Source organism: Zalophus californianus, chromosome 2 (assembly GCF_009762305.2).
Source record: "Zalophus californianus isolate mZalCal1 chromosome 2, mZalCal1.pri.v2, whole genome shotgun sequence".
NCBI lineage: Eukaryota > Metazoa > Chordata > Mammalia > Carnivora > Otariidae > Zalophus > Zalophus californianus.
The window spans coordinates 39,348,866-39,372,571 of record NC_045596.1 but is presented as its reverse complement, the minus strand read 5'-3'; the positions used below and the strand labels follow the sequence as shown (position 1 = coordinate 39,372,571).

Below are 23,706 nucleotides of genomic sequence, written 5' to 3'. Positions count from 1 at the left end.
CAGTTGGAATGCCTCTTTTCCTGAGTCATAATTTGTCTTCCTGGAACCTTTTACTTACACTTCTGGCTCTTTGAGGTATAGAAAAATATCAAATATATCCCATTTAATAGAGCTGCAAAACTTTGAGGTAGCTATTCAGGCTATACTGAAGGGGCGCCGGGATGCTCAGTTGGTTGAGCATCTGACTCATTTCTTTGGGCTCAAGTCGTGATCTCGGGGTCCTAGAATCGAGCCCTGCGCTGGGCTCTGCGCTGAGCACAGTCTGCTTGGGATTCTCCCTCCCTCTCCCTGCGCCTGCGCATGCGCTCATTCTCTCTCTCTCTCAAAAAAAAAAGGCTATCCTGAGTGTATGATCTCTGCTAAGTATATATCCCCTCCTCTCCTATGTATATGTCCTCAAACCCTTAAAGTATTCTTCCAAGCACCCAATTTTCTGACCTTTCACAATTCTACTTGCTCTCTTCTGCTTACCTTCAGATTGCCTTATCTGTATCCCTCTTGAAATGCAGTATACCCAGAATACTCTAGCTGGCAAATTCAAGTCTTGTTTAAATAAAAAACTAAAGAACTGAGGTTGTTAACTTAGAGATTATCAATTTTTTTTCATTCTTAATACTGTGCTTTTGTTAACACCAATCCATGATCGAACCAGTGTTTTCTTCTGGGTAGGGGGGTATATGGGTGGGCAGTTATATCATGCTGCTTTGAGCTTGGGGTTGGCCTGAATTTTCAAATTCATTTTTATACATGTTTTGTTTAGTCACATTTCTTCTATTCTTCACCTGTAAAACAGGTTTTTTAGTTTTGGAGAGACTATTTATAATAACTTAAATTTAATACTATGAATATCATCCTAGTAGATTTAGCCCAGCACTCACTAATAATTGATTTCATATTCTGACTTTGCCTCTCTGATTTTGACGCATCTCATTGTATGCCTGGACTCTTAATTTTATCCAGGTCATTTACAAAATCTATCAAGCAGCACAGGGCTAAAAAGGAGACTCATGAGGAGTCAGCTATGTACTTCTCTCCAAATATAATCCATTGTCTAACATATTTGGGGGAGGACATTGTAATTGAGTCAGTTAATGATCAACTTGGTTATATGAGCAAGATACCCTAATATACCCACTCTATATGCTGATACGAGCAACAAAGAAGCATCACTGATTCATTAATAACACACACTTTGAGTGAATAAGGACTCACATAATAAGGCACAAAGAAGCAGACCAGGCTTTGATAAAAGGCATCCAACAAGGTGATCCAGAAGGTAAGGGGTAGGTATGCCTGAAAATGAAATAGATATTGCGGAGGGATTAATAAGAGTCAAAGCAAAGTCAAGGAACAACACAAGCCAATAATTATTTTTGCTTCTCCAAGAAGAAGATTATATTCCTTCATTCTCTTACTCACAAAATAGGTGGGATTTGTAAATAGTGGTAGAAGAATACGGTGTGAAGTTGAATAATAGGTGCAAAAGTCCATGGAGGAACTTTCCTCAACTCATGTCGCTTCTATCATTGATCAACCTGAAATCTACTTGAAATAGGGATAGTAGTACTGATTCTCCATTTCCTATTGATCAGAGAGTGCGGTTTCAAAAACTTCTCCAAATCCTTCCACTTCTGTCTCCATTCTCCTTCACCATCAACTCTCTTTATGAATGACTCAATAACCACCTAACTGGTTCCTTTGCTTCTTCTCCTATCCCTAATCCCATCTTCCACAGCGGTCAGAAGGTTCTTAAAAGCTATAAATCAGGTCATGCCATCTCCCTAATGAATCAAACTGACCCCCTCCAATGCCTCTCCGCTGCACTTCCAATACAATTTAAGTTCCTTCCCACGGCCTGTAATGTCCTGGAGGGTCTGCCCACTGGAGCCCCTGCTCCCCAGGTCCCCCCCCTTCCCATTCTCATCCTCATCCACTATGATCCTACCACAGGCAACCTTCTATTCTTCGAAGTTGCCAGACCCATTCTTTCCCTGGGGCTTCACCTGTGCTTTTTTTCTCTGCCAGGATTCTCTGGGCCTCCCACGGGACCTCCCACGGGACCTCCCACATGACTCACTCTTCATTATTCACATCCTAGCTCAATATCATCTCCTCACTGGGGCACTCCCAGACCAGTCTAAAAGTTATGCCCACCCCATCACTTACTACCATGGCATCCTTAGAAATCTCAACACCATTGGAAATAGTTAAATTTGTTTTCTTAATGATTTTCTGGTTCTCTCAACAGAATGCAAACTTCATACAGTGGGGCTTTGATTTTTTTATGCAAGTGATTAAAACAGTACCTGGTACATAACAAGTACTCAGTAAGTATTTGTTGGATTAATAAACTGTTCTATATAACTTTTCACGTGAACTGCTTCTAACCAAAAGCGTACAGAAAAAAGAAAGTTCAAGTAGAGACACTAATCAAGTGATGGAAAACAGGTTTTCAAACAAGAGCCAACTCTGATTGAATGTTGATGTGTGTGCAGAAGGATTCTGAGGCTGTGTCCAGACCCCGGAGGAACAACCAAGTGTTATGGTTTATTAGTGATATATGCCATGGACAAAAATGGCAACACATGTATTATATCCCTGAGCTAGTCTTCTGTTTTCTTAACACGTTCTCAGTCTTATTTCCTTCTAAATGTGAAAAGGATGGCATTTCCTTGGAAATAAGCAATTGTCTTCTAAATAACAAAGTTCTGTAAATACACAAATTCTCCACATACGTTCTTCTATTCTTCAATAGACTAAACTTAGAATTTTAAAATCTGTTCTTTAAAAAAAAAAACCTCTTCATCCTCTGGAAAATCAAAGCAATGAGGATTTGTTGTTTCTAATATTGTTACTGTTACTGTTCCTTTTCCCTGTATCTTTTTCTAATATTGTTACTGTTACTGTTCCTTTTCCTGTATCTTCTTTTACTGTTTCCTCCTTAAAATGATGGGATGTTCTACCTATCTTTCTTCATCCAAAGGCTCATAAAAATCTAAGCAGAAGCACAGTCAAATGACAGAAGAGAATGTGGTAGAATCAAAGGGGCAACCAAAATGCCACTAGACAAGAGAGAACAATTTGGGGATAAGCTAAAATGTAACTTCATGCTACTGGGGGAATGGAAGTTGCTCAAAAAACCCTAGAGCAAAAAAGGTAGAAGCATAATTACTCCACAGTCCTGTGAGTCGGGGGACTCTGGAAGCAAAGGACAGAAAAAGATAAATGAGAGGCTGGCGAGAGGAACTCATGGCATCTCCTGGAATCTGAAAGGGAAAATGCGGACACGAAGTCAAAGCCAGGAAAGGTGGCTGTGTGGGAGGGGAAAGACGGGTAACAGATGATTGCTTCTCGGGAGGGAGGCCTCTGCTGCAGCCTTTCAGATCATCTCCTTTGGGGAGGGATTCCGTAACCCTGGAGAGCATTATTTCATGACGCCGAAGACAGGAAATGGCCCCAGCATAAAACAGAATTCGTTTGAAGGCCAAGTTCAAAGAAAGGACAACTCTTCTGGAAGGTAAACTCAATGAAATCCATGACCTTCTACCAAGAGCCACATGCTGGGAATCTGCCTGCTATTACCATGTATTACGAAACTGGCTGGCTCAATAGAACCATGTGTGCAAAGGATGGATAACAGGGTTCAACAACAGGAAACAGTGACCTCAACTCTTCCAAGGGTAAGAACCAATCACAGTCTGTACAAATGGGCTTTTAAAATGCCAGCTCTAAAAACTCTGAAGATCCCCCTCACTTCTCTTTCCCCAACGGACTTGGACTTTAATTTAGGCCAGGGGTACAAGACAACCTTCATTAATATCGATCACCCATCCCTGCAGCCTGGCCTTGAACTTTAAGTCAGACTGGATTCCTCTACAAAAACCTCATTTAGTTCTTTGATCTAAATGGACTGGATGATATTAAAGGATTACAAGAATTTCTTCTTCCCTGGAAGCCAAACGTGTGACTTCTCTGTGTTGGCTGCGGCAGGTAGCCTGCAGACATTAAGCTACTCCCCAGCCTGGAAAGGAAGTTCAAGTCAGAATAAAGTTAGACTGATGAAAATAAACACACTTCAAATCTGGGATTTCCTCAAATTTCGGGTTAGTTCTGGGGAGGGGGTAAAAATAACAATATTGAGAGCTTCATATAGCTAGAACTTTTATCTTACTTGGTCCTCACATCGTCTCCATAAAGAAACAGAAGAACAGGCAAGTTGAATCATTTACTAAGGTCACACACCACAGAACCAGAATTTAAACTCAGGCTAAACATAACCCATTATTTCTAACTGATCTGGGTCAGTGTCTTTAGAACCGTGAGTGAAGCACAACACACAGATTTCTCATGGTAGGTCTGATTTTTGCCTGCCCCGTACTTCTCTAGGAAACCCTTCTTCCCAATTCTGCCCATGTGATGCAGCTCTGTCCTCAAGAACAATAAATGTCCCAGGCCTGGCCAATGAGAAAATGATCTTTTTTATTAAGCCAGTTGGAGCTTGCAGCTGAAAGGGTCCTGACTAACAGAGTCTTCCTCTCAAGACTAGAATATCTGACTACAATTTGGGGATACCTCAGCTTTGCCCACTTACAGGCGTCTATAGGTTCCTGGCCTTCCTCAGTCCCTGTGATCCTGACCATGCACTTGTGAGAGCACTTTGGATTTCTGGCCATGGGACAGCACAGCGGAGGCGGGAGGAGACCCAGGGACTGAAGGCAGCACCAGTGTTCTTTCTGCAGTCCCGCGTAACGGTGGACAGCATGGACTAGAGATCCAGAGTTCACCTGCACCGCCCTTGAACTCTGTGACATGGGCTCGTTACTGAAAGTACCTTCCTGTGCCTGACTGTCCTCGTCTACAATGTGGATAACGATAGCACTGACTTGCAGGGTCATTCTGAGGATTAGATTTATGTATATCAAGCACTTCGAATAGTGCCTGGCATATAGGAGGCATTACATAAACGTTCATAAGTGCTTTATTATTAATTCTGTAGAAGACAAATAAGAAAGAAAAGAGTTGTGAGACAGCTAGCCCAAGTAATTAGCAACCACAATCCCCTAGGTAGGAGAAAATGAGGACAGTGAGAGAACATCAGAAAGGGAGGACAGATATCAGTGACCCATCAGAGGGAGGCAGGTAGCATGAAGATCAATGAAGTAGAGGCAGGGCTTGGCTTTAGGGACAGGAAGCCATTCAGATCATGCCGCTAGGCTGCAGAATAGAGCCTGAAGAATTTATTTTGTCTTTAGAACCAGACTAAGAAGGATTCATATCCTGCCTCTGCTGAACATAACCCATTTTTGAGATTTTTGGAAAATTTTGTGAGATTTTTGGAAAAATTACTGAGCCCCTTTGAAATTCAGATTCTTCATCTTAGAATGGGTACAATACCAGGTTCTCCCTCAAAAAGTTCTGTGGAGATAAATGAGACAGGGGAGGCTTATTAGTTCACACAAGAGATGGTACAGTGAGGTCTAGCAAATCCTAGACATTATGAGCTGTGGAAACGCCAGATTTCTTCAGATAAGTACCTAAGACCTTCTGCAATTGTACTATGTTCACCTCAGAAGCAAGTAACTTCATATCTGCCATGTTAGCAGAGATGTTTTGAAACAGCCACACAATGCCAAGAGTTTGAAGCAGTCCGGAATGGACCACATTATTTGAGCTGGGCTCACCGGAACGTGCCCTGGCTTGCATGGCGGATGCGTGTCGGTCCAAGCATTTCTGCCTCGGCACCTACCTCTGATTTCTGACCAGCCTTGTAAAGTTCCGGCAGCTGCATGAGGGTCTCTGCAGACACATCTTTCTCCAAGACACCATAAATGACAGGAGGAGCGGAAGTGAAAAGGAGGTTGAACAAGATCAACACCCAGTAGTCAGTCATGGAGGTTCCTGAAAATCCACAAAAGAACTGGTACCAGAAAAGGAGGTTCACATAGGCCTAGGGACACAAGAGGGAACATTTGCATCTTAGAAACAAACAGCCACGTGTGCCATGAGCGCACAAGCCACACGCTGCCACTGTCAGCTACGTGATCCCGGCCTCTCTCTCCCTCACCAAATGGAAGACCACAACTCGCCTTGCCGTCTTTTTGGGATTCGTGTTTTATTAAAGGAAAACACTACATACATATACACACATACGTGCACACACACACACACGCACGCCCCTTACTGTGTAGCACTGGCCCTGTTCTAAGAGCTTTACAAATAATCTGTTCAACCCTCCTAACAACTTGGGAATTACTGTGGCCCCATTTTATAGATGAGGAAACTGAGGCACAGAGAGGCTAAGGAACTTGCTCAAAGTCATCTGGCTAATAAGTAACAGAGCCAGTATTCAGACTGAGACACCGCTTCTACATGGAGAGATCCTAGCCACGTGCCTGGTATGTAGCAGGCACACAACAGATAGTCATCCTCTTGCTTTCTAGGTTCAAAATTACTTTTTAGTGGTGCCGGCCCGGTAGCCAACCATCCCAGTGAGTTCGGGATGGAGGAGATTCCCGAGACGAGAACTCTCCTAACACTGGGACAGTCCCAGGCAAACCAGGACAGGTGGTCGCCCTGGAGGCTGGAAATACGCATCCTACAGTGTTTCCTCCAGTATTCAGTCGCAGATGAACTAGGCCCATGATAGCTAATGCTCTGTGCCCTTAAGCAAGGCAGGCCCCAGGAAAGGACCCTGGCCTTAGACTTAGCAGTTGTACTCAGGGCCTGAAGACACTTCCTGCTGCTTTTTTCCACTTTAGGCCATTTTCCTAACCTTTCCGAATTTTGATTTCCTCATCTGAAAAATGAGGATTATACCATCCCAGAGCTTAGTATCAGGATCCACTTAGAAGGTGCTCACGACCTGTAAAGTGCCTTACAAATATGAAGATGTTATTATTGGCATTCTAGATGCACTAGAATACTTTCGGATAGGAGCTACAATCCTCAGGACAGAGTTTCTTAAGTCTAGGGTCGATGGACACACACTGTGCCCCGCTCCTGGAAACGTATCAATTTGGGGTACATGTGTTTTGGGGAATGAATTCATAGTCTTCATCAGTATCTCAAAAGTTTTCTAAGATCCAAGAACCACAGTCTCAGAAAGGTAAGTTACCTGATGGCTTCTGATACTGGCCTTCTTCTCCATAGTTTACAAAACATTCACTGTCTTGCTAGGTTAGTAAGAGGCAGAAGTAAGTCTGGAGAGTATCTGTGTGAATGGCCACTGAGGGTTTCACAGCAAAAGACCACAGGGTCCTTGTTCCCTGGTGATGGAGTGCCTACTCATAAACACTGCCCCACTCCAAGAGCATATGACACCTCTCTTCCTAATATTAATGTTCCTTACCCTCTGGGTTTAATCTGCGCTTAAAAGGAAAGGGGAGGGGGTGGGCCGTACCACAAGAGGGGCAGGTAGAAAAATGCAAAAGTATTAAAAAAAAAAAATCACTTGGGAAAGAGGCTCCTCCCTAAAAGTCAGTGACCACTACTAAGTCCTGGAATTTTAAAAAAGCTCATTGTGTGGTAGGACCAAAAAAAAAAAAAAGGTTCTGCTCACACACACACACACACACACACACACACACACACACACACACACACACAGATCTAAATTACACATTTGGAATATATGTAAAATGACCTATTGAAGTTATTTTTTTTCCCCAAAGGTGGTATTTCAAGAGAGTGATATAAATTGATGTTTACTATTAACACGCTACCTATGGACTTTGAAGGCTAAAAATAAATTTGGTCTAAAAAATCATGACATTTTTACATAATCACTCCAGCTAGAAGGAACTTAAGTGAAGCAATCTAAGGTCAACATGATCGTATAAAAGAGGAGACTGAAATTTAAACGGCATGCCAAAGATTAGAAGCTAGGGCTTCTCATCAAATTCTGACCCTTTAGGAATGACATAGTCAAAATTAAGTTCCCTGGTCACCAAGCGCAAATCCATTTTACAGGCTTGCTAGAAAATTTTTCACTTGTGTTAGCCAGCTGCAGGCTAAGGCGTGATCTTGGGTTTTCAGCGGCATCTGTGTCTTCAATATACAACATGGAACATCAGTCCGAGGACAGCAGATAGTTTTTGCTATCTCCTGGAAAATGGAAGCAAACCTTCTCATTCTCTACTGGACAGCATTAACATTTCTTAATTCTGCTTGCCACCACCTTTCCATGGAAGGTAAAAAACTGGGTCTTAAATGAACCAGACAGGACTTAATTGAATGGAAAAGCACAGGGAATAGGAAATACTGGCAGAGGGACAAGCCCAGCGATTTGCTGTCAGTGGCTGAATGGGAGCGCATCCCCAGATTATTTCCAGGACGGCCGCAGGAGTGCTCCTGGCTGCTTCCCAAACATCAGTAAGCCAAGCAGCCTCATGCAGGGCACTTCCTCGCCATCCCTTCCGCAAGCAGGAGAAGAAAGGGAGGAGGGGGCAAGGGACAAATTCTCCAGAGCTACGTACCACGTTCTTGTAGAAAAAATAGAGAATCATGTTGGAGAGTCGTGTGTAACACCAGTGCCCGTGGACAAGGAGGAGCCTGCCGAGATGCTTAAACTGAGCAATGGCAAAGTCGCTGGCCATCACCGCCTGCAGAGGCAACAGGGACAGGGCGCCACCCTGAGCCACGGGACATGTTAACACAGACGCAGCCTGGCAGCCTGACCATCAGCAGGCTGCGACTGGTCCAATCTGTTGTTTAAACCGTCCGTGCAGACCAACACAAAATAAAGCAAACCCAAACAAAGAGAAACTCATGAACACAGAGCCACAGTCAGCTTTCCAATAGGGTCCCACGAAACAAGACTTCTCTTTGGTTCCCACTCGGGACGGAATTTCGGCAAATGTACTTTCCTGGAAAGCAGCTCCCTTAAGCAAGAACGCCACGCGTTACCATCGGCATCCGCTTCTCCTCAATGAGAAGAATATTGAAAGGACCGTAGTCATGACTTCATAAATTTCTCAAGGTTTGCAGAGAATGTCATAATTTACAATTCTCTGAAAACCCTAAGCCTCACGTCTGATCTTCCTCTGACGGCGTTTGCTCCATACATGAAAAGCAGTCTTGGGACAAGCTTTTATCTGACTTTTGTGCCCAAACACACTAGCCGGTATGCATACGTGTGCACACACACACGTACAGACAGGACCCTCCCCTCTCCCTCATTCTCAAGCACCATCTTCCTCCCTCCCTCTTTAGGTCTGTAGGTCTTTTATTCAAATCCTACTTTAGTAGCTTTCATTGGTGTCCAAAGTCACACAGTTACCGCAGGGCGAAATATATATATTATTAGGATCTAGAGGAGCTATAGATTTTAAACTGAACGAGCACGCAGTTAGTTACCCAGGAAAACACCCCAATACTCACACAGTAAATAATCAACAGACACAATTCCTGTCTCCCACTCCTGATATAGCTACAGCCGGCCTCACTTTACCACAGAGATTTCACCGTGGGAATGTTGCCCTTGGATGGGCAGGTGAAGTTCACGGTACTTGGGCGCACGAAATCCACTCACCTGCATGCCTTCTTGACCTGAGATCCCAATCCCAATGTCTGCCACTTGAATCATGCTAACATCATTTGCACCATCACCTTCAGGAGATCGAAGAAAAGGCAAGAAGCATATGAAGGGTAGAGAAAAGATGCAAACTCTGCAAAGCAACAGTGACCACTCAAGCAAACAAATCCTTCAAAGTTTGTATCCCAAGTCTGCAAGTTACCTGGAAGCTAGTGAAACAGACATTACATTGTCACATCCCGCTGCCATCAGGAAGAATTCTAAACCCAATAATGCCTTAAAATCCTTCACGCTAAGGCACCCATCTGGACTGATCTCCCCCTTTTCCGTGCCACTCACTTTACTTTCAGTTTTCCAGATATCTCTGCTCCTTCCAGCCACTGCACATGTGGTCTGTATCCTTGTGACACTGGCCTCATCACCCCCACATCTCGGGGCTGGATTTCCATTGCTCTTGCCCTCAGCTCAGATGTCACTTCCTCTGGGAAATCTTCATATTCCCTTTAGATTAGATATGCCCCTTCCTTGGACTTCAGAGCTATATCATACGTATCATATGATATTATGGTTGCTATATAGTTCTTGGTCTCCCCAACATACTGGAAGCTTCTTAAGGGGAAGTATTACATTCCTGTTGGTGACGAACATTTGTCGTTCCCAACTGCCCACCAACCATTCACCTGTTTTCAGTATCCCGATTTTCCCTGGGAACTCAAGGAATGAGATACAGTCTCTCTCTCCCTCTCCCTCTGCCCCTCCCCACCTTAAAAAAAAGAAAAAGACCAAAAATTTATAATGGCCTCCAGGACCCTAGATGATCTGGTCACCTGCCACCTCTGCCCATCACGAATCTACAGAAAACTCTTCCCTTTGCTCAATCTGCTTTGGCTTTGAACATACCAGACTTGGCCTATGGCCCTCACTTTCCCTGTCCTCACCAGGAAGGTCCTCCCCTCAGGTTTCCCATGGCTCCCTTATCATTCTCTTCAAGTCTCTGCCCACATGCATCCTTCTCAGTGATACTGTCTCGGAAAAACACTGAAGTTAGCAGCCCTCCTCCTGTCTCCCCCCAGCGCTCTACATCCCCTGGTTCTGCTTTTATTTTTTCTTTAATAGCACTTGTCACTACCTGACATATATTTATGCCTTTTTTTGTTTTGTTTCATTTTTTACTATATGCTTCCTACTGAATGTAAACTCAAGGAAAAAGTACTTTGTCATCTGTATACACTCTTATCTCCACTGCCTAGCAAAATGTCCAGTAAACGGAAGGCACTCAATATTAATATCTGTTGAACGAATGCATAAATGATTTGTTCATGCCCCTGAATTTAACTTTTCTGAAGGCGGCACTCCTAGACTTTTCAGTTCTATGATTCAGTATATTTACCCTCCTTAACTTGGTTGATCCGGGGTTCTGACATGCAACCCAAGGCCCTACCGTATTGGTTTCCAGGTCACACCCCTACCCCGTGGTTCCTAGCGGTGGTCAAAGAGGTGAGGACGAGAAAGGGGGAGGGAGTAGGGGGCAGAGAGTACGAAGGGAGAAAAGGGGGGAAGAAATGTGGGGGTGGAAAAGGACAGACAGACAGAAGGGTAAATGGACGTAGGGTGTACGGAAGGAAGGACAAACAGAAGAATCAATCCCCCGGTGGGGCAGGAGAGTAAGCAGCCCACGGCTGGATCGCCTCCCCACTCACCGATGGCCAGCGTCATCACTTGCAGATGGCTGCGAACCAGCTTCACCACCTCGCTCTTCTGCAGGGGGGTGGCTTGGCAGCAGACCACAGCCTGACAGCAGGCAGTCAGCTCCAGGAACTGCCTCTGCAGCCCCTCCTGCAGGGCGCACTGCAGGGCCTTCCCAGTGATGATGAGGCCAGCCCGAAGCCCGCAGTCCTGTGGGTGCTGTAAGCCCTCCCTTAAGGACGCTCGCTCTGGAGAGGCGGGATTCTTCCCCTGAAGTTCTTTCAAAATGGTGCTCATCAGCGTCTCACAGGCATCCTTGAAACAAGAGGCCAAGACAGTCAGGCTCAGGCCTCCCCTGGCGGCCATATCCAGCTAAATTTATCTTTAGCCACCGCTGTGTCAAGGCTAGTGAGTAATCAGCTACTTCTGAAGGCCTCCCAGCTCTTCTGCAGAGATTTCCGTGTATATGTGGGGGCCAGTGAATAGGGCAGAACACATCTCACTCCCGGGTCTACAATAAAAAATCATGTAGAATTTCTTTATTTGTACAATTTCCCTTCTCACACAGGGACTCTCAAGAGTCCTTTGATCTTTTTCTACCACTCACTATCTGCTTGACTTGAGGCAAATTATGTCACCTCTCTGAGCCTCAACTTCTCACGTGAAAAATGCAAATGTCTACACATGGTAATGTCATTGTGAAGAATGAGGGAGAGAACATGTGCAAAGGCCCTCATGTAGGCGTGGCACAGAATTTAAAGCAATAGTTAGTATTTTTATCTTCTTTTGGACAACGTTCATTCATTCATTCACTGAATATTTACTGAGAAAACATTCTAGGTGCTGGGGATTGGTCAACGAGCACAAAAAAAAAAAAATCTCTGCTCTCATGGAGCTTACATTCTGGTGGAGATGTTCTCAATGGTGCTTGTCATGTTTGGTTTGTGTGCTGCCCTCTACTCTCCTCACCCCCACATAGTCAGGAAATACTATAGAGATCATTTTTAATTTACTTTTGAAGCCCTCACAATGCCTAAAAGAGAGCCACATCAGACAATGAATACTCATTGGACAGATTCTACTCAAGACTAACAATAAAATTATCCAGAAATTATTGTGTCAAGTGACCATCAAGTACAGAACCTAACAAAATCCAGGAGTCTTGCATTTAAGTTTAGACATTAAGACTGAAAGAAAAAAACAAACAAAACTGAAAGTTTATTCATAAGAGAACCCCTCACTCAGAGGTCATTCACTCTTATTTCAAATGCTGTTTAATCAAGCATTTCTCAACCCACAAAATCAAATGGATAGAGAAGAAGTAGATATGGATATGTAGCTTGACACTACAAAGACTTAATAACTACAGAAGCTACACAAGAGAGTTCCAACTTTATTTTTTTTTTAAAGATTTTATTTATTTATCTGACGGCGAGAGAGAGAGGGAGAGAGCGAGCATAAGGGGGAGAGGGAGAAGCAGGCTCCCCACTGAGCAGGGAGCCCGATGAGGGGCTCAATCCCAGGACCCTGGGATCATGACCTGAGCCGAAGGCAGATGCTTACCCAACTGAGCCAGCCAGGTGCCCAAGAGGTCCAACTTTTAAAACGGAGCTACCCGTTTAGGTTCCTAAACCTTCGGAACAAATGTGATCCTATACACCTCAAAAACCTCCTAGGAAAAGTGTATGAAGACAAATCAAATATGCCCTTCACAGGCTCAACATAGAGAAAAAAATCATTTTTAAAAACCTTCTAGAGTTTGGTTACATTAAAATGATACATTTAGAAGGTAACACACCCTGAAGTCACTGAAAATCAGCATGTCAACATGATGACGTTGAAGGCACACATTGAGTGAAGAAATACAATACTGTAGACACGCCTCCACATGCTCACAGTGCGCAGAATGCAGGCTGGAGTGGGTGCCCTCCAAAATATAAGACGAAATTATCTGTAGTTTTATGATTCTAGAATGATTATAGATGTTTTTATCCTTTTGAGTATATATTTAGTTTTATAAATTACATTTTCGTTAGAGAAATATGTATAAATACACACATACCCAATTTCCTTATTTGCAGATTCCCTATATGTGAACTCACCTACTTGCTAAAATTTATCTGGAATGCTATAATCAGTACTTGTAGTGCTTTTGTGGTCATTTGTGGGCATGCACAGAGAGAAAAATTTGAGTCATGTGATAGGATTCCAGCTGACACTGAATGAGGAGACGCTCTGTCTTCTTACGTCAGCTCCCATACTGTAAATAAGTGTCCTTTTCACTGTTTGGTGACACATTTTCTGTATGTTTCTGCTTTTTGTTGAATTTGCAGTTTAAATGGCCTCCAAGCCCAGTGCCGAAGTGCTGTCTAGTGGTCCTATGTACAAGAAGGTTGTGATGTGCCTTGTAGAGAAAGTATGTGTGTTAGATAAGCTTCATGCAGGCAAGAGTTATGGTGCTGTTGGCCATGAATTCGATGTTACTCAATCAACTATACACATATAGTAAGTTGTTGTTAAACAGAAACACACATGGAATAAAGTTATATATTGACTGGTTGACAAAACAAAATGTTGTGACCAAAGGCCTATGGGAACCTGTATTTCCCCCCAGGGGTAATGGTTCCGTATTCACTAATTCAGTGTTTAGGGCAACTTTATAGAATTTAACTCCATGAATAATGAGAATAACTAGATAGGTAAATACAGATTACATAATATATAATACAATACAAAATGTACACTTGACACGTAATCAGCTGGGGATACTTAGACAAATCACAACCTTTTGGAGTTTCAGGTTATAAAAATGAGGATAATTTTATCTGATCTGTCTACCCTTTATAGCTGTCAAGTAAGATCTTGTATGAGAAAGTCTCTTATAGATTCTAATTAACATGAAAATAAAGAGTTATTATCTCAGGAGAAATTTTTAAATGAAATCATAAAAGTAAAACTTAAAAAAAAATGATGGATCCTGAAAAGGCTTTATGTATCACAAGGCAGTAAATAATCCAAGATATGGGGGCACCTGGGTGGCTCTGTTGGTTAAGCGTCTGCCTTCGGCTCAGGTCATGATCCCAGGGTCCTGGGATCGAGCCCCACATCAGGCTCCCTGCTCAGCGGGCAGCCTGCTTCTCCCTCTCCCTCTGTCCCTTGCCCCCACTCATGCTCTTTCTCTATCTCAAGTAAAATCTTAAAAAAAAATTAATCCAAGATAGGTTTGTATTAACCCCCTGTCCTGAAAAAAACCCCAAGACTTTTATGAGAATGGAAACCATGTAAAGTTTATAAGTGGCTACATTTACTGTAATCCAACTTGCAAATTTAGGAACAGGAGCTGATGGAAATTCATAAACCTGCAATACTACACTACAAAAACGACCAGATATTCTACTGGTTTCCAGGTGGCCCACTTAGAATGTCACAGAAGCAATTTCTTCACTAACTGACAAAGCAGTTTCCATGATCTTTCTTTTTTAACTCTTAGCATCTCCTGATGAAGAGGAAGGAGTGGAGGAAAAAAAAAAAATAATACAGTGACTAAGCCCCTACTATGTGCCTGGCATTTTATATGCTTGAACTTGAGTCACCATAAAACTAAATTATGTTCACTGTGTTCTGTTTAGTTATCTGGAAAATTCACACAAAGTGGAATAGCTTTTGATAGTAAAAAAAAGTTTACTTTTTGCACTTAGAACAGTCCATAGTGGATACTCCATAAAGACTTCTTGAATTGTTAAGTTTTAAATGCCTCTAATTATAAATCATAGGTTTATAAATAAGTTCTACAATCCTAATGATTTTACTGCTCACAAAAATGTCAAAATCAAACATCAAGAACTGACTTTTCTTTTTTAATGTTCATTGAGCCCCTTCTGTCTGCCAGGCACTACATGTTTAATTTATAATCTATATTTTCTCATTTCATGCCCACAAGGACCCTATGAAATAGGTATTACTCTTACATCACAGGTGAAGTAAAATGCCCAGAAAAATACTCCCCAAGGTCATATACCTGATCACAGGCAGGCCAAGCACACGAACCAGGGGCTTACCAACCTTAGTGCACAGCCATTTTAGTGACCAAAATGACTAATGGACAATTTTCTTATGCTCAGGCCCTGCTGGTACTGGGGGCTGGCTGGTGGTTGTGGTTATGGGTCTCTGGGCGACAGCCAACTGCCAAGGAAAACCCATTCTGTGTTGAATAAGGAAAATTCTCTTTTCTGAAAATGTATGATCTGGTTAGGTATTGGCTGAGGCCTGACCTTAAAAACATGGCTAACCAAACATGGCAGCCTGTGACAGAGCCCCAAGATGCGATCCAGGTGAGAAGCTCCAAAGGATTTCTGAGAGGCAGGCTGCTGTCAGAGAATGGATGTCATTGATTAAGTCTGACTATTGAAGGAGAGAGGAAGGTTTTCCAAGCTAATTAAATAACAAGCACAAATCTCAGAGAATATTACCATTTTGGAAAGTTAAAAAAAAAAAAAGCCTGTTTAACTGATTAGAACCTCTGTGGTAGAGATTAATGGGGGTGGGGCAGGGATAATTATAAAAAAATAAGCTGGATCGAAACCTCTTAAATTCCTTAAGAAAAAAAAATTTTTTTTCCCTTCCCGTAAAAGTTCTTCAAACTTGATATTCTCAACAGCACTACATCTAAGAGTTGCCACTAGAGGGCATAATTATCCCGAGAGTCTATTTTTGTAATTAACCACAAAAATATTAATGTGTTCACCTGATTCTGATAGAAATCACTTCCCCTCAATTTGAAATAGAGGTATATTCCTGTCCCAGAACTTGATATATTTTGTCGTTATGGGCTAAATCTTAAATTCCTGGAAATCCAATGTGGGGGGGGGGAAGCAAATAAAAAAATAAAAAGGCAATTTTCTTTAGCAATAATCCCTTTGAATCATGTTTAACCATGAAGCCTTTAGAAGAACTACGGTACCTTCCCAAACACAAGGTAGGCTGCTGGATAGAAGACATAATTATCAAGGAGCTAATGGTTATTGGTTTCTTTTTCTCCTTACCTTCATCAAATTACAAATGCTCCCCTGGCTATGAAAAAGCAAAAAGACGGATTCGATCTCATTATACCTACTTTACTCTGGGTATTGAGGATAAAGAGCTTGTCACCCGGCTCCAGTAGTTTGCATGCATAAGCTACGTTGATAGCTGTCTCCTGCTTGTCCCCTGTCAGCATCCAGATCTTGATGCCGGCTTTCTGAAGGGCTTCGATGGACTCAGGGACTCCCTCCTGCAGACGGTCTTCAATGCCTGTAGCACCTACAAGACAGCCAGAGTACAACAGGGCTTGCGAGAAATCAAAGCCAGCAGAAGCTCACCTGGGCTGTAACTGAACTCTTGTTAGGCAACCCCATCCTGAGCTACACATTGCTCCAGTAGCTTCCAGGCATTCAAAGGAAGTGTGAAGACCCAGACCAAAATCATATACAATGTCGTATTTTGGGAAGGAAGCCTTAGGAATCACTGAGCTTATTAAACTTACTTGTTCTCCTTTCGGCTAGCTTTCTTCTCTGTAAATTGAGGGGAGCTTGTAGTTTCAGTCACTTATGTAACCTTGCTCTATGATTTTATAATTTTGTGATACTCCCAAGGGTAAGGGCAGGCTTTTAAAGAATGTCCTTGTCAATAAGTTGCTTATATTATGAGAGAGCATTAAAAACAGATATTACAAGTCCATAAGTCCCTCTTCTAAACCAACTGGGGCCAGACAAGTTTTGGAATTCAAGTTTTTCAGATTTTAGAAAGGTAACATAGTGCATCTATGTTTTGAAATATCTGCTAATGAAGCATATTAATATTTCTGTAGCAAAACTTACAAATGTTCGTACTAATTAGGATAATAAAGACTCATAAAATCTTATCAAATCAGGCCTGATTTTGTAGCCAAATGAGTTCCGGCACTAAACCCACAGAGCATTTTTGAGTTTGGAATTTCAGATGAGGAAATGTGGACCCATACTACAGACACTGTCACAGAGAAATGACATAGATTAGGTATCATTACTCTTCTGGCTCCACACCGAGATCATTTTTTTTTCTGTGAACCAGAGGAATGGAGCTCAGAGACTGGTCTTTTGGTATGTTAGCGCTTAGAGTCCAGATCTCCAGACTCTGAGACAGTGGTTCTCAACCCTGGCTGCCTCTTAGAATTCCTTGGGGAGCTTTTAAATATTCAAACACCCCAGCCACATGTCAGACCAACTGAATCAGAATCCCTGAGAAAGGATGCAGGCACCAGTATTTTTTAAAGTGTTCCAGATGATTTCAGGATACAGCTCAGTTTGAGACAAGAGGTGTCCGTTGTGCAAACTTTAGCTGCAATCAGGAAGTAAGAGAAGACAGAGAAACAAATTTCATTGGTCCAGTTGTAGGTACAGAATAAAGAATGTGGGCCCTGGAACTAGGTAGATCTGAGCCTCCTTCTAGCTCTGTCAGCCATTAGCACATGACTGTGAACGAGTCAATGAACTGCTCTGTGCTCTAAATTTCCTCTAAGATAGAGATTTGTTGTGCAGATTCAAAAGACCACCCATATTAAGTACCTTATCCAATGCCTGGCAATAAACTTCAACTGGATAGCCTCTTGAACCAGGATATTTATTTGACTTGGTATTCTATGTTAAGTGATAAGGTTTTAAATGATCTTCTTAAGGATGACCACCCTGATCCCACCATAAATGAAGTCGAGTTCACTACAGTGGAAAGCAGAATGAAAAGAATTGCAAACTGGGTACAGATCAGACTGGACAGGGTGGAGAGAACTATTTGCTCTATTAGATCAAAGTTGGGGGGTGGGAACCACTGGTGAATAACTTACTTAGAGATATCCAGTGTTTTCCAAATTTCTCTATTCAGACATAGTCTACCTACCAAGTAAAGTGAGCTTGTTCTCCAACCTCATGGCAGATTCAAGGAGTAATTCTTCCCTGTGGTCAATGCTGGTTTCAGCTAAAAAATGGTTCCTCAGCCACTCTGCATATTCAGTGTTACTCATGACCTACGGGGGCGGGGGGAAGGGAGAGAAAAGAGCTATGAGAAAGGCCATATCATCTTGTAGGATCCTGCAAGGATTGACTGACCACTAGCAAAATATCAAGCCAGGTAATGCCGGGTTCATTCCTCACGCCACCTGGTCACAAGCTTTCTGAGATCAGACTACTGTAACACTGATGATGGATGGACCTGCTAGCTCAGTATCTCTTGGAAATCCTAGGCATCATATATGATGAAAGTGGGTTAATCTATTCAATTAAGCCAAGAAGTATGCAGTTGGAAGAGGTCTTCACTTGGTTGTTAAATCTAGAAAGATCCTAATGGTGCAGTTGAGAAAGTGGTGTCAGGATTGCTCAGTTTGAGGTATTAGGTAGCCAGCAGCACCACCGATGATTAGTTTATGGGTTAGTTATTTGTAAAGGTGAAAAGAGAGAGGGAACCATACAACGAAGCAAGGACATACCCTTCCAAAAGAAATTAAATGGAATTCCTGGAGAAGGAACCAAGAGTACATTTTCCTTTTTCTTTAGGTTGCCAGAGGGAGAAATCTACATTTCAATTCTCATAAAGCAATATGAAGTAGAGGGAGTGAGGCAATTTCTCTCTTTACTAACTCTTACCCACAGGGTTATTGGACTTAGGAAGAATTTGACATCTACTGGGCTGCATTTTTATCAGGGGCAGGATCATTCCACTTGAAAAGGTAGAACTCTCTCCTTTTGCTTTGATCTTGAAACTCTGTTCTTCATTCTACTATGTGTGAGGCAGATTTTGATTCTCTATGCAGCTGGTTGACTTAAGTGTTGACTAAGCGTTTGCAACAGATCCCAGTTTCCCCAAGGCAGCTCGTAAGAACTAGAATTTGGGTAAGAAACAAGAGATCCCTATGTTTACCTTAGGTCCTAGCTACAGTCTCCAATTCAGGCTTCCAGGAGGCTTGTATTTTGGAACTCATAATGGATGGCAACTCATGAATTGATACTTTGATCTACATGTATTTCCCTGTCTTTTATACTCGCTAGAGCCCAGAATGATAGAGGGACATCAATACTCCGGCTTTAACACAGCAAAAATTAACTGCAGGGTTTACAGAGAGAGAGGGGGAGAGAAAGTGGGGTGGGGCGAGTGTTTATATGGAGAAGAGGGAAAGAGGTGGCAAGATGAATTTCTTGGTTCTTTTCTAGTATTTCCCCTACATGGGCTGGTTGTTCTTTGTTTCATGTTCTTCAGTGTTTACCAAAGTCTCTGTTACACCTTCACAACTAACTCCCTTCTCTCTCCATAAGACAGCCTCCTATTGTCTCAACCCCTACTAGACTTTCTATACTCTATACTATACTCTAAAGCAGACCCCCACCCCTTTCTGCTGCCCCCTCATTTACTCTGAAATAAAATACGCAGTTGAGCTTTCACTGAAGGAAAAAGCACTATCCAGGTATTCAGTTGGCTATGTGGTTGAGCCATGATTATAGGGATAGCATTGGGGAAGTCCTGGCTTATCAATGAAGGAAGGCTTGCATAGCCTCACTGGGGCTGAGAAGCTTGACTTGGTCAATACCCAAACCACATCCTACTGGCATAAAAACTTGACCAATTCACTTTAAAGTGCTCCATGTCTGTTTCTCCCATGCATGTCCCCAGGGGAGGTTCTGGTAAGATCATCCCTCAATTTCTTAGAGCTCTGTCTTCTTTCTTATTACTTAAATTTTTTAGAAAGAGTACACTACATCTCAGGATTATTATCAACAATAATCAATACTGACCTAACATTTAGTAAAATTACTTGGATTTATAGAAAAGACTTATAGGCATGTAAGGAAAAAATATTTAGAACTTTAGGGGAAAATTAAGGTCTCTGGCCTCATTCTTTCCAAAGAACATTTAATGCAGGAATGATATTTACGAAGTACTGAGGGAAAAGAAAGTAGGTCCAGGGATTTTTATTTCCAGCCAAACTGCAGTTAACATACAAAAGCACTCACAGACACACTGAAACAGGTGAGAACTCGGAGAACAGAACTTTTAGGTATTCTTCTGGGAAAACACTGAGAACAAACTCTAACCAATCAATACATATGGGAGACAGACACTGTGAACAGAGAGTCCATGATCCAAGAGCTTTCCTAGCTGTGCGGATCAGGGTTTGATACATGCTCGACCCCATGAAGCAAGGGCTACACAAGTGAAAGAATGAAGACCATGGGCCTAACTCAGCAGCCTCACCTTCTTTGCTATACATAAAGTGCGTAGGCCCCGTCTGGCATAGTCATCCAAGTGTTTCTGGGTTTTCTCCCTTATTATCATCTGTTGTTTCTCCAGACTTGCTCCATCTGAAATAATTAACAAAACAAGTATTCCCACCAGTCTGCCCAATTACAGGCATGTTTTTGCAAAAAATGATACAGTTTATCCCACAACAAACAAAAGACCTTGTAGTTCTGAATCCCAAATGTACATTTATAAAAGGAAGCCTCTGAATAAATCTTTCCCTTGTTTCTTTCTTCCTGGAGAGAGGAAAAGTACCAAGAACTTAATAAGCACACCATTCCCACACTGTCAATAACAACAGTAACAAGAACTCTAATATGCTAGCTGCCATTCACTGAACACTTGCCATTTGGGGAAAGGCTCTATGTATACTGCGTACAGTATGTCATTTAACCTCCGAGGAACTTATAAAAAGGGTACAACACTCCCCATTTGTTGAACACAGAATACGCAGGTAACTTTACCAAGACACCGCTAATGAGAGAGGCCAGATCTGCACCCAGGTCTGTGTAGTGCCAAAACTTACATGCTTTCTCTCCAAATCCTAGGCAGCTTCCCCCACTTTACCAAGTGCAGCTGATCCCCAAATATCCACATGTTTCTCTTTATAAAGCCCATCGAGAGTGGCCTTCAAATTTCTGAGCTCTGAATATACACCACCCCCCTCAGTATGAACTCACCTGGGGAAGCCACTGAGAGCAACTCCATGATGGCTGAATCAGCACCCTTCGTATACACCACGACCTGGTTGGAAAGGGGGTGCCGAACGACAACAGACATTCTTTTTCTTACTGAGTCGAAGGGCAGGATGTGCAGGAGTTGAAATGTTAATGGTCCCAGAGCAGCGAAGTCCACCACGACCTGCTCTGGTGTCCGGGACCGTAAAGTGCATTGGTAGGCCCTGGCGGCATACACCAAGGCCGCTTCATCGGGGCTCTCAGCCTCATAACACAGGGTGGAGGCCAACGGCTGTCCAGAGGAGGGTGCTACCTCGCCCTCTGGGAGGCCCGGATCCCTATTCCTTTGCTCAGTTTCTGTAGGGCAAGAAGAGTTACTAGAGCCCTGGGGGCTCTCGCTCATGTGGGAGGCCTCTTCCTCCACAGGAGAAGCCAGTTTCATTCGACTGAAGAGGGAGAGTCTGCTCACAAAGGCATTTGGGACCCCAGGAGAGGGCTCTTTCCCACTGGCAAGAGATGGCGAACTTGATCTTCGGACAGACAATCTCTGGAAGAGGTTTTTAATCTCTTCCAAGGACTTTATAGGCATTCCACTCAGTGATGAGAGTCCAATCTAGGAGAGATGATTTGGGAGGGTCTCAATAATACAGCCAAAAGCAGTTGACAACAACGTTGAAGTCAAACCAGGAAAAACTTAGATAAGAAAAGAGTTACCACTCCTTAAATAGCTAGCAGCCTGCTTCGTACTTAAAACTGCCCCCCAGAAAATACTAGCAAAAATAAAAATGACCATAATGAAAAATATGTACTAATGTTGATGGCACTATAAATTTCTACAACCATTCAGAAAGAGTCTGACAAATGATAGCAAAAGATATAAAATGCTAATATTGCTAGCAGTGGGCATATTATAGCAGTGTTTCCTAATGAATAATTTAAAATATAGATAATCCACATTCTTTATTATGTACATCTTAGCAATTTAAAAATTATAAGCAAAGTATTCAAAAATAGCAAAACAGAAATATCTTCTTGAAATGTTATACAATATTTTAAATATAAATTGTATAAAATCTATGGGGTGAAATTGGAAAAGCTGTAAAAATATAAAAATTGTGTAAACAATATAAAAATTTTAAAAAATTGTGTGAGGCAATATACGAAACAAATGAGTAATAATACACATTTAAAACACTGGAAGAAAGTAAGTCAAAAGATTAAAATGGGCTTTTCTCCTCTTTTATTTTCAAGATTCTATAAAAGGTTGTGACTATGACTTTTCTGTTGTTTTAAAAAGGCTGGTAAACAAAGTCACTTACAGAAGAGTTATCAGCAGAAATTATCAGCTTATCAGCAGAAAATCACAATGAATGTGAATTTCTATTGCAGAATTTTCTCTAATTTTTAGCCTGATTTTTTTTGCTAGCTCAACTTTTAACAGTGATTAAATGTAGAATTTAATATTATGAAGGCCAATTAATTAGATCCTAAAATTTTCTCATTCAGAAATACCCAAGATATTAAAAAGTTTTTTCCTAAAAATGATTAATCTTCTGACAGTTGGAGAAACACATGTTGGTCAATTTTCACACTTATCAGAACTCAGAAATGAAGAGAAACAATCACAGGTGAGGTTTCATACTCTGTAGATTCTGATTAACTCCTTATTATTCAGTCTCTGTCATTACCTCAAAATATCATCAAACTTAGGTTCTTATACCTGTAGAGACCTTCTTTCAGACCACAGGGTATTATAGTCTTTGGGGATAAGGCAACAATATTTTTCAAACAAAAAACACCCAGAGGTGCCTACTTTGGAAACAGATGTATGAGAAAAATTGTTACATAAGGAGAAAAAAGAACATCCAGTGATTTATTCTCTAATTACATAATCACTTTCCAAAGAGCAACTCTCTAGCTGAAAGTCTTATAAAAACACAGTTTTCGGATCAAATAAAAGCTTAATTGGAAATAAGTTATTTTTATGATAAAGTTGACCACCTCTGAAGTTGCCAAAAAAAAAAAAAATCTGATAGAAAATTAAAATTTAATTGGGTTGTGCCACAAATTGAATTGTAAGTGGATATGTGCAAAAGGGGAGAAAGTTATACACAAGGAGGCTAGCATAGCATGTGGTCAATCACTGGTCTTTAGAACAAGTTTTTCTTTTTAATTGAAAATGAACTTTTTGGGCGCCTGGGTGGCTCAGTCGGTTAAGCGACTGCCTTCAGCTCAGGTCATGATCCTGGAGTCCCGGGATCGAGTCCCGCATCGGGCTCCCTGCTCAGCGAGGAGCCTGCTTCTCCCTCTAACCCTCCCCCCTCTCGTGTACTCTCTCTCTCATTCTCACTCTCTCAAAATAAATGAATCTTTAAAAAAAAAAAAGAAAATGAATTTTTCCATAAATTCTAAACCACAAATAGACTTTTAAAATCTAGCTTTTGTGGGAACTGCAGCATCTTGGTAGCTTATAAATGTACTGGATTTTAAACTGAGTTAGAACTACCCCAA

General features: G+C 42.0%; 1 protein-coding gene across 1 annotated transcript in view; it reads right to left on the bottom strand.

The window, feature by feature from the left end:
• Positions 1-23,706, bottom strand: part of ATP10D (ATPase phospholipid transporting 10D (putative)) — a 101,343-nt gene that overhangs the window by 8,317 nt on the left and 69,320 nt on the right. The window contains 9 exon segments of the mRNA XM_035726135.1: positions 1,213-1,293; positions 5,747-5,947; positions 8,475-8,600; positions 9,530-9,606; positions 11,233-11,533; positions 16,332-16,516; positions 18,128-18,254; positions 20,474-20,580; positions 21,199-21,808. Of these exon segments, the coding sequence (XP_035582028.1) occupies positions 1,213-1,293; positions 5,747-5,947; positions 8,475-8,600; positions 9,530-9,606; positions 11,233-11,533; positions 16,332-16,516; positions 18,128-18,254; positions 20,474-20,580; positions 21,199-21,808 (1,815 nt within the window).